Source organism: Antechinus flavipes, chromosome 3, assembly GCF_016432865.1.
Source record: "Antechinus flavipes isolate AdamAnt ecotype Samford, QLD, Australia chromosome 3, AdamAnt_v2, whole genome shotgun sequence".
NCBI lineage: Eukaryota > Metazoa > Chordata > Mammalia > Dasyuromorphia > Dasyuridae > Antechinus > Antechinus flavipes.
Genome location: NC_067400.1, coordinates 322987688 through 323003737, shown reverse-complemented (window position 1 = coordinate 323003737; position 16050 = coordinate 322987688). Strand labels below are relative to the sequence as shown.

The following is a 16050-nucleotide window of genomic DNA, read 5'->3' as shown; positions in this document are numbered from 1 at the left end:
TATATTTGATTTTGTGTGCAGTGTTTTTGTAATTATGTTCATATAGTTCTTGGGTTTTTCTTGGCAAGTAAATCCTAAAGAATTTTCTATTGTCTACAGTTATTTTAAATGGAATTTCTCTATTCTTGCTTTTGGGCTTTGTTACTTATATATAGAAATGCTGATGTTTGTGTTTGTTTTATATCTTGCAACTTTGCTAAAGTGAATTATTTCAAGTAGTTTTTTAGTTGATTCTCTAGGATTCACTAAACTTACCTTCATATCATCTACAAAAAGTGATAATTTTGTTTCCTCACTGACTATTCTTATTCCTTCAATTTCTTTTTCTTCTCTTATTGTTATAGCTAACATTTCGAGTATGATATTGAAAAATAGTGATGATAATGGGCATTCTTGCTTCACTCCTGATCATATTGGGAAGGCTTCTAGCTTATTGCCATTACACATAATGTTTATTAATGGTTTTAGTTACATATCATTTCAAAGAAATTTCCCTTTATTCCTATGCTCTCTCGAGTTTCTTTTTTTTTTTTTTAATAGGAATGGATTCTGTATTTTGTCAAAAGTATTTTCAGCATCTATTGGGATAATTACATGATTTCTGTTGCTTTTGTTATTGATTTGGTCAATTATACTGACAGTTTTCCTAATATTGAACTAGTCCTACATACCTAGTATAAATCTTACCTGGTCATAGTTTATGATCCTTATGATATATTACTATAATATCCTTGCAAGCATTTTATTTTTAAAAATTTGCATCAAAATTCATTACAAAAATTGGCCTATAGTTTCTTTTTTTGTTTTAGGTCTTCTTGATGTAGGTGTCAGCATCATATTTGAGTCATAAAAGGAATTTGTTAGTACTTGGCTCTCTACATTGATAGAGTTCCTCCACAAAAGGTTTTCGCATCAATGAAATCATTATTATAATAATAATGATGATGATGAAATTTTAAAATTGTGGGGTAGAGACAGGGCAAGTCACCTTTTGGTGATTCAGATTTTTTTTAAAGTAGAGAACAGCCACAAATCTGTTTTTAATATATTTTCCCCAATTTTATATCCTCAAAGACCTGAGCAGCTGTCCACCCATAAATGACATTCAGGTTTCCATGACACATCTTCACTGGTTTTTCACAATGGTTCTTTGCTCTGAGCATCTTCATTTTAATGATAATTTGGATTCCACCCTTGAATCCTTAGGATTTGATAGTTAAACTTCTATTTAACTTTACTAGTTTCCTGTTCATCTCCTCACCATAGTCCTAGGTTTGAATATTTTTTCCCTGCTTCTCTCTCCACTATTGTTCAGTATCTCAGTCTTTAGCATCATGATTGGCTCATAGTAAACATTTCATAAATGCTGTCTTCCTATCTGTCTATCTATCCATCTACTTATCTATCTATACATCTATATATTTATCTATCTACATATCTATTCATCTACTTATCTATTTTTCTACCTACACTATCTATCCATCTACTTATCTATCTACCTATATCTATCTACATATCTATCCATCTACTTACCTATCTATCTATCTATCTATCTACTTATCTATTTATCTACCTACATTATCTATCCATCTACTTATCTATCTACCTATATCTACCTACATATCTATCCATCTACTTACCTATCTATCTACTTATCTATTCATCTACCTACATTATCTATCCATCTACTTATCTATCTACCTATATCTACCTACATTATCTATCCATCTACTTACCTACCTATCTCTCTCTCTCTCTCTCTCTCTCTCTCTTTATCTATCTAGTTATCTACCTACATATCTATCCATCTACTTACCTACCTATCTATCTATCTACTTATCTATTTAGTTATCTACCTACATTATCGATCCATCTACTTACCTATCTATCTACATATATATATCTACATATCTATCCATCTACTTATCTATCTATTTATTTACTTATCTATCTAGTTATCTACCTACATTATCCATCTACTTATCTATCTATCTATCTATCTAGTTATCTACCTACATTATCTATCCATTTACTTATCTATCTATCTATTTATCTATCTATCTACCTACATTATCTATCCATCTACTTACCTATTTATCTACTTATCTATTTATCTACCTACATATCTATCCATCTACTTACCTACCTCTCTATCTATCTATCTACTTATCTATATATTTATTTATCTACCTACCTACCTACCTACCCATCTATCTTCTTCATTCTTACAAGAGCATTCCTACAATTCCTCACAAGAGCAGAACTTAGACAATAAACTTGGAAGCTAAAGCTTAAAAAGTAGATAAATAAAATAAGAGAACTAGATGGAAGCATCTCTGTTTCAAAATTCCTAAGTTTCTCTCTCTCTTCATTCATTATGATGTCACTTTGTATTTTCTTCCTTCTGGTATCCATCGACTTGGCAACTTCTCCTCATAGGATTCTGAAGATCAACGACAGGTCATGGATAGCCAGCAGGGAGGAGAGAGTCCAGCACCGGCTCTATTCTCCCCTGGGGGTCCTAAGTGTCTGGTCATGCACCCCAGGAGGCCGGCAGTGCCCCACAGGAATATACGTCACTCCTGGGCTCCATCTAGCATTTTTGCTGCCTTCAATGTTGTGCTGTTGATTACCATCAGTGGTCTGTTCTTCTCCTTTCCGTGAGTGGGTCTTTCTTGATTCTCTGCTTCTGACAGAGCTCCCCGTCTCACATGGCCCAACTGGCTGCCCTTTCTCTTTGTAGGAATACTGAGTGGAAAGGGAGGGTCTGCTAGAGGGTGCTAGATACTCCCTCATCTCTCACGGAAATCGCAGCATCTCACAGATACCCATGGCTTCTCCCAAACAGTGAGATACTTAACTTCCTTCAAGCCAATGCTGCTATTCCTGTAGTCTTCAGGGCTGGTCTAGGGCAACCTCCCTGTCCTTCTCCAGAGTCCATCCAGATACTTCAAGGCCCTGAATGGGTTTAAAAAAAAAAGGACCATATTTCTTGATCCTTGTTCATCAGAGTTACCAAGAAGGACAGGAATTCTCATCCCTTGCTGCCTTAGAACAGGCCACCACCTGACTTGGGCCCAGGTGGAATGAATGAGACAATAACCAATTCTGAAAGTTTACATTCAATATACTTTCCTTTTAGTCCTACTGAACCCTGTGGGTTGAAGTGAATTGGGAGGGGAGGGAAATATATAGAGGGGTGGAGGGAAGACTGGATACTTAGCCCGGCATTGGTTCTGTTTTCAGTTGCAGGTGGCTTGCTCAGCATGGTGACTGGATATCTCCCACCATCACTGGCTTCCTTTTTGTTCCCACTGTGGTCAGTCTCATTTTTCTCAATTTCTCTGATCCTGGCATTCTCCACCGAGGTGAGGTCCCCCCACCTACCTGAGTCCTCTAGGAAGTAAAAGGAGGTGGGAAGGAGGAGGAGGGTTAGTGGCTATAGATCAGGCAAACCACGGAGATCTAAAACTCTCCCTTCTTTGTGCCTCAGTTTTCCAGAATACCTGCCTTTTTCTCTTCTGCTTCTAACAGCTGCATTTCCTAAACTATCAAGCAATGACACAGGGAGTACCTGAGGCCAAAGTGGGTTTCTGCTTTTGGCTGGAAGCGAAGAGACCCAGAATCTCTTCCTGACTGTCACTAATTGGCTGTGCAAGCTTGGGAAGTCATTTTCCCACTTGGGATAAAGGATTCTGCAACTGTAAAAGGAGGAAACTAGTCTGGATGACTGAACATGGGAAGGAAGAGGAGGGGAGAAACTTAGCAGTTGTGGAGCAGGATGATAAAAACTTGCTCCTTCTTCCATCCCACTAGATCCCTCCTTCCTTTCCTGATAACCCCCATTTTTTCCCTTTTCCTACCTGCCCCACCCCCTTCAAATTAAAAAGGGCAGGCCAATGATAACTCCAAAATCCTTGTTTCTAAATCAAAACTTCTCCTGCTGGAAAATCCACATACTCAGGTATCCCTGTAGGGTTGTGCCCTGGGTCTGGATGCCATGTGGGAATGTTTCTGCTGTACCTCTTCTCCATAGACAGTTCTTTCCCTCCTAGGAGGATTTTTCAGACCTGCAAGGTCTCAGGTTTCCAGTATATTTTTCTGGTGACCAACTGGTTGGTAAGCATCATCTGGCACTTCCTGCTTTTCTCTCTGTCAGGCTCTGAGTGGCAATGCCCACTGGCCATCAAGGTGGTATGGGTGAACCGGAGAGCTTTCCGCCTGCAGTGGTGCCAGAGGTGTTGCTACCACCGGCCTCCCCGGACCTACCACTGTCCCTGGTGCAACATCTGTGTGGAGGTAAGTCCTGGATGGGCATCTAAACTGGCTTCATGACCCTATCAGCCAAACTGAAATGGATATACCAACATCCCACATTTCCTATTGTACCTTCCTCAGAACAACTTCTGTGAGGTAAAAATTGAAAGCATTATCTCCATTTTCCAGATGAGGAAACTGAGACTCAGTGAGGTCATATCCTTTTCTCAGCAAATCTATTGATTTTTCTTGTACATCAGCACAGCTCCTACTATATCACATTGACACAATTATGGAGAAAACCTTTTAAAAATGTTCCAAAACATGTCTCCCATCAGCTAACTCCACTACAGTAGGAAATATGTATGTGTCAGACATGCTTATAAAAGTTAGAGATGCAGGAGAGCCCAGGTGTTGGAAATCAGGGAAATTGGGAGAACTGGGTTTGATTTCCACTGATTCTGGAGTCAGAAGATGTGAGTTCAAATTTTACCTCTGACCCTCACTACCTATGTGATCTTAGGCAACTGACTGAACTTCTCTGTGTTTGGTTTCTTTTTTTTTTTTTTTATCTCTAAAGGTGTGGAGGTTGTACTTGGTACCCTTCTTGTTTTAAATTTATAATTCCTCTTCAGATCTTTATGTCGTCATCTGAAAAATGAATCATATAGATAGGTGATTTCAAAGAATCCTTCCTGAGAGTTTGGGTAGTCTAGAACACAGAGGTTCTTAGCTTTTTTGAGTCAAGGGCAACCTCCTTTGGTAGTCTGGCAAAGCCTTTTTAAAAATTGATCATTGAAGGAAAAAGATAAATTTCAGTGAAAGAATGGTGAAAAAGAGATGTAATTTTTATTCCAGAGCAGTTAGGTAGTGCAAATGGATAGTGCAAATGAAGTCAGGAAGATAATTGTTCCTGAGTTCAAATCTAACTTCAAACACTTATTAGTTGTATAACTCTGGACATATCACTTTACCCTATTTGCCTCAGTTTCTTCATCTGTAAAATGAGTTGGAAAAGGAAATTGCAAACCACTCCAACATCTTTACCAAGAAACCCCAAATGGGGTCACAAAGAGTCAGATATGACTGAGCAAAAATTTTTATCTCACCCAACTTCACAAATCCTGTGAAACCTACTTAAATACTTCAGACCTTGCATTAAGAATCTTTGGCTTGAAATTTGCATATTCTATATTTACACAAACATAGTTACATCTCTTTTGGGGCATGGACAAATGTGATACTATTAGCCTTCTTCATCTCATCTGAGGAGATTATGTAAGAGTGTGTGCTTGTGTCAGTGCATATATAGGAATGGGATGAAGGCAGAAATAGTCCAAGGTGAAGAAACTCTGTCTCTTGCTGACTCAAGTCTTTGGGAGGAAAAACTCCCAAGTTTCCAAGACAGGGGACTTTCTTAGAACAATAATCAAAACCTCATTTACAGCACTTTTATAATTTTATCATTTTACAGCATTATTTTATCAAATAGCTTTTCATTCATGTTCTAATGAGATATGTAGAAAACCCTTTCAATCCTTAAAATTCTATATAATTGCCAGCTATTATAGTTTCTTATTTGCTTTCCTCATGCCAACTCTTTTGGATAGGCAGGAACAGTATAATTAGCATCTTCATTTTATAGTTAGGGAAATCACCACTCTGAATGGTGATATGTTTTGCTCAGAGTATGTACCTCCTGATTTCTGCTCTGGCAGCTCCAGGCTGCCTCTCTGAAAGGATAAAGTGGGCAGGGAACAAAAGTTGTTGACTAATTTACCTCTGGATTTCTTCCTACGGATGGAAGGGGGGAAAATGAATCCAAAGGAAAGGATTTGACAATGAGTGGGAGATAAAGGGAAAGGAACGAAGAAGGGTTTGAGGCTTAGGAATTCCTTAGTTGAGCACCGGGCCCAATTCACTCCCTTCCTCCTAGGATTTTGATCACCATTGTAAGTGGGTCAACAACTGCATCGGGCAACGCAACTTCCGATGCTTCATGCTGCTGGTGGTCTCGCTCTGCCTCTACACGGGATCCCTGCTTTCTTCCTGCTTGGCTTTCCTCATCCGAACTTCCCAACAGCCCTTCTCCGTGGATAAGGCTTTTGCGTATCCTCTTCAGGGTCACTGGGGCTGGGGCTTCCTGAAAGAGGATGTGGTGTGAGAGCAAGGGCAGGAGAAGGGAAAGGACAGCAGGCAAAAAGGGGGAGATGTCAGGGAGAGGCCCGTGCACACAGACAGGGGAGGGAAGGAATAAAGATAAACGCGCTTAAGACTGGGAAGAGGAAAGAGGATGGGAAAAGGAGCATGAGGTTAATGAGCGCAGGGAATGGGGGAGGGAGAAGGGAGAGGGGAGTAGTCAGAGAAGGAGGTAAGGACAGGGAATGAAGAGGAATAAATACAGGGAAGGGTTGAGGGAAGGATTCTATGGACCAGAAGGAGGAATGAGAAATGGGAAGGGATCAGAAAGGAAAGGAGTGAAGACGGAATGATGGGTCGGGGAGTTGTAAGGCAGGAGGAGTCGGAAGGGGCAAAGGACTAGGAAGGGAGCAGGATGGAGGGAGGAGGGGAAAGGGACCAAGGAGACAGGGAATGGGCGGGGAAGGGGCAGGAGGACAGTCGGGAAGGACGAAGGACTCGGAGTTCTCTGGCCTTAGCCCAGCTGCCAGGATTGTGGTCGCTATCCCCGCGGCTGCCTTCCTGTTGCCGCTGCTGCTGCTGCTGGGGATGCAGGCTCTGTCCGTTAGCTCGGCTGAGCGCTCCTACGAGGTCAAGGTGCTGCCGGATGCTTGAGCTTCGGGGTGGGGCTGGGGCGGAGGGTTAATCTCCGGAGGGGCTCCATATTGCCAGTTTTGCCTCAGGCATCGACAGGCTGCGATACTCTGGGCAAGCTGCCGCTTCTCATCCTCAGTTTTCTCATCTGTAAAATGGGAATCATAATGGCACTTACCTCCCAGGGTTGTTTGTGGAAGCAAAATGAGATGACATATAAAATGCCCTGCAGACCTTTTATAGTCATTAAGCACACCCCATCTTCTCTGCAAGGAAGGCACTGTGCTGGGTGCTGGGAACCCAACAGCCTTCAAGGTGCCAATATTCTAATGAGGAAAAAGTTTGGGAGAGGGGGAAGAAAGCTAAAACAAGTATTATCAAATGACTATAAATACAAGACAATGCAGTAAGTAGTAAACTGACCAACTTTCTTCTTGCCTCTCCCAGTGCCGTTACCTGCAGGGTTATAATCCCTTTGACCAGGGTTGTGCCAGCAACTGGTATTTAACCTTTTGTGTGCCACTGGGACCTAAGTAAGTGTGGGGCTCCAACCCGAGAGGATCACCCCGAGGGTGGAAGGCTGTACTGAGCTCCCTAGCCTTTTCCCCACCCCCTCCCTCCTCTGGCATTCTCAGTCTCCATTCTTTGCTCCTTTCCCCAACCCTCTCCTTAGGGCATCACATAAAGAGCTAGTGTGGTTAGTGGGGCTGGGCAGCCTTCCTTGCTATACCATCCCCTCCCAGTTTTCCCTGGCCCCAATTTCTCTAGAAGTGGGCTATTCAGCTTCAAAACATGGGGTGGGGATGTTGGAAGCCTAGAGCGATGAGAATATTCCAGGCCAACCACCCTGGCATTCTTCCTTCTAGAAAGGGGATGGGAGAAGAGCTAGCCTAGATATCTTGTTTTCTTTTTCCAGGTACATGGCTGAAGCTATCCGGCTGCAAAGGGTAGTGGGGCCAGACAAGGTCCCAATATCCAGATTATGTTCTCCTCAGTGGCACACTGCCCCTTGCCCCTTCCCTGTGCCTTACTCCCACTCAGCCGGTGTATCTTGTCCCTACGCCATCTCTGTGCCCACCCTTCAGTCTACAGGTGGCGTGCCAGGCTTTCGCCCTACCAACATGCCAAGACCCCACCCCACCAATGCGCTAAACTCCCATTCTGTTCCTGGGCTTGCCCCCCAACTCTTCCCCATGAAACCTTGGAGGCCAGGGAGAGGTCCTTTGGGGGGTGGGGAAGCAGCTCCTCAGCAAAAGGTAAGGTCCAAAGAGTGTGTGTTCATAAAGGGGGAGAGTGAGTGTATGTGTGGGCAGGGGGCTGTTGGCTGAGGGTCGGAGGGCCGGGAGACACCGCATTGTCAGATTCTGGCAAACTTCGCCAAGCCCATTGAGTCTCTAGAGACAGACTGTCCACTGCATCTCCCTTACCCATGAAAAAGGAGGAGGGAACCCAAAGGTTGTCTGAAATATGTTCAAGTACCCATCCCGCTATCCAAATTCACTATGACCCTCATGGAAGTGGAGGTGGCGGTGGTAGTAATGGCAGCCAGATGTATTGGTAACTAAGAGATGGGGCTTCTAGCCCCAGATCTCCTACTTACTGGCTGGGTGACCTAGGGTTAGAAAGCTCCCTCTCTGGGTCCTAATTCCCTTTTTGTAAAAGAAGGCCATTTGCGCTCTGAAGGTAACCTTGAAATAAAAGAGCAAGGGACCTTTCAGCTTTGCCAAGGCTAGTAGGGAAGGGTGTGTGTGTGTGTGTGTGTGTGTGTGTGTGTGTGTGTGTGTGTGTATGCAGGTGTGTACCTCTGTGGATGATAAGGTTCCGGGTAGGGGGAATTCCCCAGAGCACTATGGGTATATCCCCACCTCTTTCTCCCTCATTGTTCAGCTTCAAGGTGTGGGGATTCTTCCTCAACTCAGAGAGGTCCAGATAGAAGCTTTGGGGAGCCACTCACCTGGAGCCGGCCCGTGCCAAGGAACTCTCCTATGCCAGCACCACCCTTCCCTGGGCTCCTTCCCTTGAGCCACGCTACGTGGGGCTTGCCATTCCCAGATCCCATCCTTTCCTTTTCTCATTTTGGCTTCCACTGATGGGAGTGTTTGATTACCCTAGAGTCTCCATTAAATATCCCTTTACTACCTTCCTAGAGCAGTGTGGAGTGGTGGAAGGGCCATTGGATACATCGCAGTCTTCGCCCCTTCCTCCCAGGATGCCCTTAGAGGGATGTCACTCTCTGGGCTCTCGTGGCTTTGCCGGTAGAAGGAGAAGGTTGGCTTGGGTTGCTGGCTTCTGGCTCTTGTATTTTGTGGCTCTGAAATATTCATCAGAGAACCAGCGTGAGCCAACAGTAGCCCAAGAGCTCATGCCCATTGGTCTCTGCTGAGGGGGGTCCAGCTGTTGATGCTTTCTGTCTGCAGGGGGCAGCAGACAGCTATTGATGACATTTGCCCAGGTGGAGTATCTCACCTGGGCCAGGTTCCTGAGGATTATGAAATCCCTTGTGTTACAAGCCTCCCATTCCTAGTGTTTATCTGGGTTGGAATCTATACACAGACATGAAGAAAGACCACATCCCCTCCTTTCAACTCACTGTTGATGTGGGTTACCCCTTGCCATCAACTACACAAGGTTAAAAATTTGTAATTTTTTTTGGGTCTAACCCTAGGTCACCCAGCCAAAAATTTGTAATTCTTGGGGAATGCTGTGTTGAAAAGAATATCCATGAATCTAAGCCTGGTAAAGTGCTGGACTTGGAGTCGTGGAGCCCTGGATTCTAATCCTACCTTAGGTTCAATGCTGGATAAGTCGCTTGCCTTTTCTGAGCCTGCTTCGCAACTGTAAAATAGGGTTGGACTAGATAGCCTCAAAGACTCTTTGTAGGGCAGGCAAGTGGCACAGTAGTTAATGTACTGGTCTTAGAATCAGAAAAATTCATCTTCCTGAGTTCAAATCCAGCCTCAGATACTTAACTGTGAGACCCTGGGCATTTAACCCTTTTGCCTCAGTTTCCTCCTCTGTAAAATGAGCCAGGAAGGAAATAGCAAACCATTCTCATATCTCTGCCAAGAAAACCCCAAATGTAGTCACGGAGAGTCAGAATTGAACAACAAAAATCCTTTCTAGCTTTAAGTCCATTATTTTGTGGTGATTAGGTTTCCTCTCCATTTACTCTAAGCCCTGGCCAGGAGGGCTATGGTTATCCCAGCTCTACCCCTGTGGAGAACTATTCATACAGATAATTGTTGGAAAATCAGTCCCCTTGGGCTCATCTACACTCCATTTTTATATAGGTGAAATAAGATATACATGAACTGACGGTGGTCCAGGGAAATGGATTTAAACTAGTGTTAAAATATTAACAAAGAGGGGTGGCTAGATGGGGCAGTGAATAGAACACCAGTCCTAAAATCAGGAAGAGCTGAGTTCAAATGTCTCAAACACTTAATACTTTACTAGCTCTTTGAGGCTGGGTAAGTCACTTTACCCCAATTGTCTTGCAAAAAATAAAATATTAATCAGAGTGATGTGGTAAACAGGATTCCTGTTTTACCTTTCTAAGGAGAGGCAACACGATGAACTGAAGTGGTGTAGAGGTCAAGAATAGCTTAAATTTGTATAGATTTTTTTCTCTCAATCTCTATTCTTTGCTCCTTTCCCCAATACTCTCCTTAGGGCATCATATAAAGATAACTCCATAAGATAGATTGTGCAAATATTGCCTAATTTTATAGACAGGAAAATTAAGGCATTAAATACCTACCGTGTGCCGCCATCTCTGCTAAGTGACTTAAGTTTCTCATTTGATCCTCAGAACTACCCTGGGAGGCAGGTTATCACTGTTAAGTATTAGAGCCAGGTTAAAACACAGGATTTAAGGTCTGGATTCAGCATTTATTTTCTCATTGATACATTTGTCCCTTGGGAGCCCTCAATCAACACACTTTTGAGCCTCCAATCTTGGGAGGAACTTTTCCTATTAGCACCTCCGTAGTTTCCACAGGTATAAGATCCTTTCCTCTTCCGGTTCCCAGTTCATCCTTTTTATAACCTGTTCCGATAGCCACCCATCTCATTTTATCTGGCTAGGATCTTCCCTGGGAATCCATGAGAGGTTGGACTTCATGGCTTCCAGACCTCTCCCATCTCTAATTCCCATGATCTAGGAACTGGAGTACAATGTACCAATGTACCTCATATTTCTGATCTCTATTTAGGTCCCCCTCTCTTTCTTGGCCTTGTGTCTATAGCCCTAACCCTTTCAATCATACCCAAGCCAAACCCCGGACACCCTGATATACATTCACCTTGTCCCACTGCACACTCACCATACACGTTGTCGTGTTAAAAGACAGCTCCAGTCTGGTCTTAGGAAACCCCCTTGTTTTTACAGTATTTTTAAAAATACTTATCTTCTCACCCTACATTGTAAAATTGAAACCCCCAGACTGGTTTGAGTAAGCACGCATTCACCAGGATCTCCCTACCCTTAGCTTAAGCCTAGAGAGGAACAGTGTTTGAAACTTTTTACATCTCCAAGTGGGGACGGCTCTTGGGACAGAAGGAGGGGTTTTAGTCTCTGAAAGGAGCATAAGAGGGAGGCTTGAGAAGGAAAGATTGGGCCCCAAACCTCAGAGACAACCCAGGATCATAAATACTGAGGATGATGGGGAGAAAGTGGGGTGAACTCAGATTGCTCTATCCGGGTTTGCTGGGGTTCAGAACCTCCCTAAATAATTCCACTCAAAGTTTTATCTCACAGTTGAAATAACTAGGTTTTATTGCAGAAGGGTGCAGCAAGGACCAGTATTACATAACTATTGGGTGGCTAATGTATGTGGAACAGTGGATAGAGCCTACACTCAGATCTGAGTTCAAATCTGATCTCAAATGCTAGCTGTGTGACCCTGGGCAAGTTACTTAACCCTGTTTGCCTTAGGTTTCCAAAGAGCTGGAGTGTCTTTGCTAAGAAACCCCAAATGGGGTCACTAAGAGTCACACATAATGGAAATGACTGTAGTAGGGGCCCACAGTAGTTGGGGGAAGATAACATTTCCAAGCTTGGGCTCAAAGGCATTGTGGCTTGTCAAGGACTTCGGAAAGTAGACATTACTTGGGTCCCTGACTTCAAACTGTCTCCAAAAGACAATCCCAAAGAATAAGATATAATGGCTAATCTCCTTCCAGGACTCATGTTTTTCTATGCAAAGTCCCTCTTCAGCTTTCTTCCTGAGAACTTCAATCACCCTCTGTGAGTTTTTCCCCACCACTTGTCAAGCTATTAGGAGACACCCTTTTTTCCTCAAGCCAGCAAGCAGGCAATGCCTCGAGCTTGCCATAACAACAATCCTTTGGGTTTACCCCCTGGCAAAATCACATAATTATCATACTGCTTTGACCAGCACCAGGTGTTCTCAGAGCTCAGATAAGCACAGGACAATCTCAGACAAGTTCTGGTCATGGAAGCCTGGCTGAATCACACTTGGCTCATTGTTGTTCTCATTGTCAGGGCTACAGCTGACTGCACAGCCATTGGGATAAGTATGGGGATCTCCCCATACCGCCCTGGGTCCTTCCACTGGGGTGGGCCCCTGGCACATGTGCTCACAAGCCATTTCCCTCACAATGAAATTAAACTTTTATTTGATAACTGACTCATCTCTTGCCTGCTTTATATGGCTCTGGTCATCCGGTCAAGTTAGGTTAGGTTAGGTCTGGTTGATATCATCTATATACACATTTCATTTCTTTATCTCGACTCCAGCTCTTAATTTCTAGGTCTCCATGCTGATAGTAGATAATTTGGGTATAAAATACCTTCCCTCTAGTATCATTCTTTTTCCTCCTCTTTTTACTTCTCTTTCTCCTCTTCCTCTTCCTCATATTCTTCCTCCTCCTCCTGTTCTTCCTCTTCCTCCTCTTCTGTTATTTCTCTTTTCTTCCTCTTCCTCCTCCTCCTTCCCTCACCCCAAGTCTGCATCACCCCACCCATCTCTCCTTAAGTCCTGATAAGGAAAATGGGAAATTATCAGGGCACCCCAGCCATTTACAGGGCTGGCTCCCCAGACCAGGCCCAGAATTCTCTGTTGACCCCAACCTCCCACCCAAGCAGTAGCTTAAGAGATATTTGGATCAAGAGAGAGCAGGAAACCCTTAATTTTACAGTGAGAAAGACTGATCACAAGAGTCAAAGATGCCTAGAAGCCCTACCTCCTTTTCCACTGCTCTTCTCCCCCAGCCCGCCCCCCAATCCAGACCAACTCTTAAACCCTCTCAAACATTCTTGGGAAAATGTGGGAAGGATGCGCTAATCACAGGAACCTTTGGTACCAGTCAGGGTGTAGAAAGCCTCTTCCTAGGCAACCAAGCTTTTTGTTTGAGGGCTTGGAAGGCTAATTCTGCTGTGAACTCTGGTGAGTCAGAATCTCTCTGAACTTCAATTTTTTTTTTCTATAAAATGAGAGGCTTGTAAACAATATGAACACACATGGTCCCCCCGGGGATGGTTTGGTAGATTAGTCGAGGTATGGGTTTTCCCCGAAGGTAATACTTCCTAAAATCTCTCTCATACTATAGTACTTTGGGTTGCCATGGGAAATCCCATCTCCCCCCTACCTTTACGTAGAAAGTCATTTGGGTATAAACAGGACTTTGGTTTCTCTCTGTGTCTGTGTCTCTGTGTGTCTGTCTCTCTCAGAAATGGGGTTAAATAAATTTCCAAGTGTCTGAGGCTGGTTTTTAGCTCAGATCCTTCTGACTCCAGAACTGATAGTCTATCCAGTGTGCCAAAAGGTATTGGTTTCTTACTTTGTACACTGAAATGGGTCATCTGGAGTCCAAGGAAATTTTAGAGATTAGTCTCTAGGGGTCTTAACCTTTCAGCAGATTGGTAAAGTCTATTGATCCTGTTTCAGAGTAACATTTATAAATATTGAAGGAAATACCAAATTTCACCTAGAGATGAGTGGAAATTATAACATCTATTTCTTAAGTTCAAATCGATCTTTGGACTCCTATCTGTAGACCCCAGATTAAGAACTCCTGCTCTAGTCCAAACTTCTCATTTTATTGATGAGAAAACTGAGACTCAGCAAGGTCAAGTGACCTTCCCAACATGGCTCAGAGCTGGATTCCATCATCTCAGAGTCCATTTCATCCGTGGCTGAGCAGGAGTTCAGGGAGCCCTAGTGTGGGAAATGCAGACCTATGTTGGGACCCCAGGCTTTAGATGCCTGCAGCAGCTCCTCCTCCTCTTCCCTCACCCCTTCCCAGGGTCAGAAGAGCAGTCTTAACTGACCAGCTCCTGAGATTTGAAGAGTGTTTCCAGGCCTGTCGGTTTCCTCTCCCATAGGAAGGACCTTTTAAGAGAACAAGGGACAGCCAGGTAGTGAAGTACATAGTGCACTAGTCTGGAATCAGGACCTGAGTTTGAATGTGACCTCAGGCTCTTAGCTGTGTGATCCTGATTTCCTCAGAAAGGAATAGAACAGAGACTTTAGCTACTGAGAAACAGCTTAGAAAACAGACCTGGGAAGATAAGCAACCAGAGGTGGTAGTTTAAAAAGTTTAGAAATATGCTTTCCAAAGGTGGGGGGAAAAGATAGTGCATGACACACTGAAATTCAATTTGCACTGCTAACATTTTATCACTTTCTTGTTCAGTCTTGTCCAGCTCTCTATGGTATCTTTTGGGTTTTTTTTTTTAATTTTTTTTATTATAGCTTTTTATTTACAAGTTATATGCATGGGTAATTTTACAGCATTGACAATTGCCAAACCGTTTGTTCCAATTTTTCCTTTTAGGGTTTTCTTGACAGAAATACTGAGGTGGTTTGCATTTCCTTTTTCAGCAAATAAAGTTAAGTGACTTGCCTGGGATCACACAGCTGTGAGGGCCTTGGGCTGGATTTGAATTTAGGAAAATGAGTCTTCCTGACTTCAGACCTGGCATTCTATCCACTGCACCATCTAGCTGCCTACTAATAAACAGTAATAAAAAATACAAACAAGCATAAACAAAATAATAAATCAAGCCTTCATTTATATCATTTGTTAATTTTTCTAACTGTAAATGTTGATACTGAAAATATAACAAAGTGCTCCCCCTGAGCCAATTCGAACTGGCTCTGGGACACCTCTGGAAGCAGCACAATACTTACAGGAAAAGTAGGATCCAACAGATATAGGTTCTAATGCTAATTCTGCTGATAACAGCTATGTGACTTGGGGCAAATCATTCCCTTCTCTGAACCTCAGTTTCTCCCTCTGTAAACTAAAAAGATCTCCAGGATCCTTTTCAACCGTAATTAATGGTCCATTGTTCTATGTTAGACTTAAGATGAGGGAATTTAAAATTGGCTGGTTTCTGAAGGCAAAGCTGAAAGAAAGAAAGAAAAAGGAAGCAAGCAAGGAAGAAAGAAACAAGAAAAAAAATGAGAAGGTAGGAAAAAAGGAAGAAAAAAAGAAGGAAAAAAGAAGTTAGGAAAAAAAGAAGGAAAGGAAAGAATGAAAATAGGAAGAAAGAAGAAAAAGAAAGAAGGTAGGAAAGAAGGAAGAAAGAAAGAATATGGGAAAAAAGAGAAGGAAAGGAAAGAAGAAAGGAAAAAGGTAGGAAAAATGAAGGAGGAAAAAAGATAGGAAAAAAGAAATAATAGAAAGAAAAGGTAGCAAAGAAGGAAGGAAGAAGAAAGGAAAAAGGAGAGAAGGAAAAAAGGAAAGATGGAAGAAAAGAAGGAAGAAAAGTAGGAAAAAGGAAAAAAGAAAAAAAAGAAAAAGGAAAGGAAGAAAGAAAAAGGAAAGAAGGAAAAAAGAAAGAAGGAACAAAGAAGGTGGGCAAGGAAGAAAGAAAAAGGAAAGAAAGAAGGAAATAAGAAAGGAAGAGAAAAACATTTTGGAGGGAGGAAAAGAAAGAAGGACCTACACCCAGAAGTGTCCATCTACAATACAGAGATAATAGCACCTCTCTCAAGGAGTTTTGGGGAAGATCAAATGAGTTGTCATTCTAAAGTATTTTGCTATACTGGT

The 16050-nt window shown here is 42.7% G+C and overlaps 1 protein-coding gene and 1 long non-coding RNA gene across 2 annotated transcripts; one reads left to right on the top strand and one right to left on the bottom strand.

Moving 5' to 3' along the window:
• The first annotated feature begins 2378 nt into the window (after positions 1 to 2378).
• On the top strand, positions 2379 to 9172 carry ZDHHC19 (zinc finger DHHC-type palmitoyltransferase 19). The gene is made up of 8 exons (XM_051985522.1): positions 2379 to 2660; positions 3247 to 3368; positions 4160 to 4299; positions 6194 to 6366; positions 6927 to 7032; positions 7477 to 7562; positions 7946 to 8285; positions 8917 to 9172. Exons 1-8 carry the CDS (start codon positions 2464 to 2466, stop codon positions 9049 to 9051), a joined length of 1299 nt encoding a protein of 432 aa, XP_051841482.1. The 5' UTR covers positions 2379 to 2463; the 3' UTR covers positions 9052 to 9172.
• Positions 7051 to 14317, bottom strand: LOC127554189 (uncharacterized). The gene is made up of 3 exons (XR_007951915.1): positions 12844 to 14317; positions 9169 to 9340; positions 7051 to 7177 (listed from the first exon to the last, which is right to left on the bottom strand). It is a non-coding gene; the product is annotated as an uncharacterized LOC127554189 (long non-coding RNA).
• Positions 14318 to 16050: the final 1733 nt, after the last annotated feature.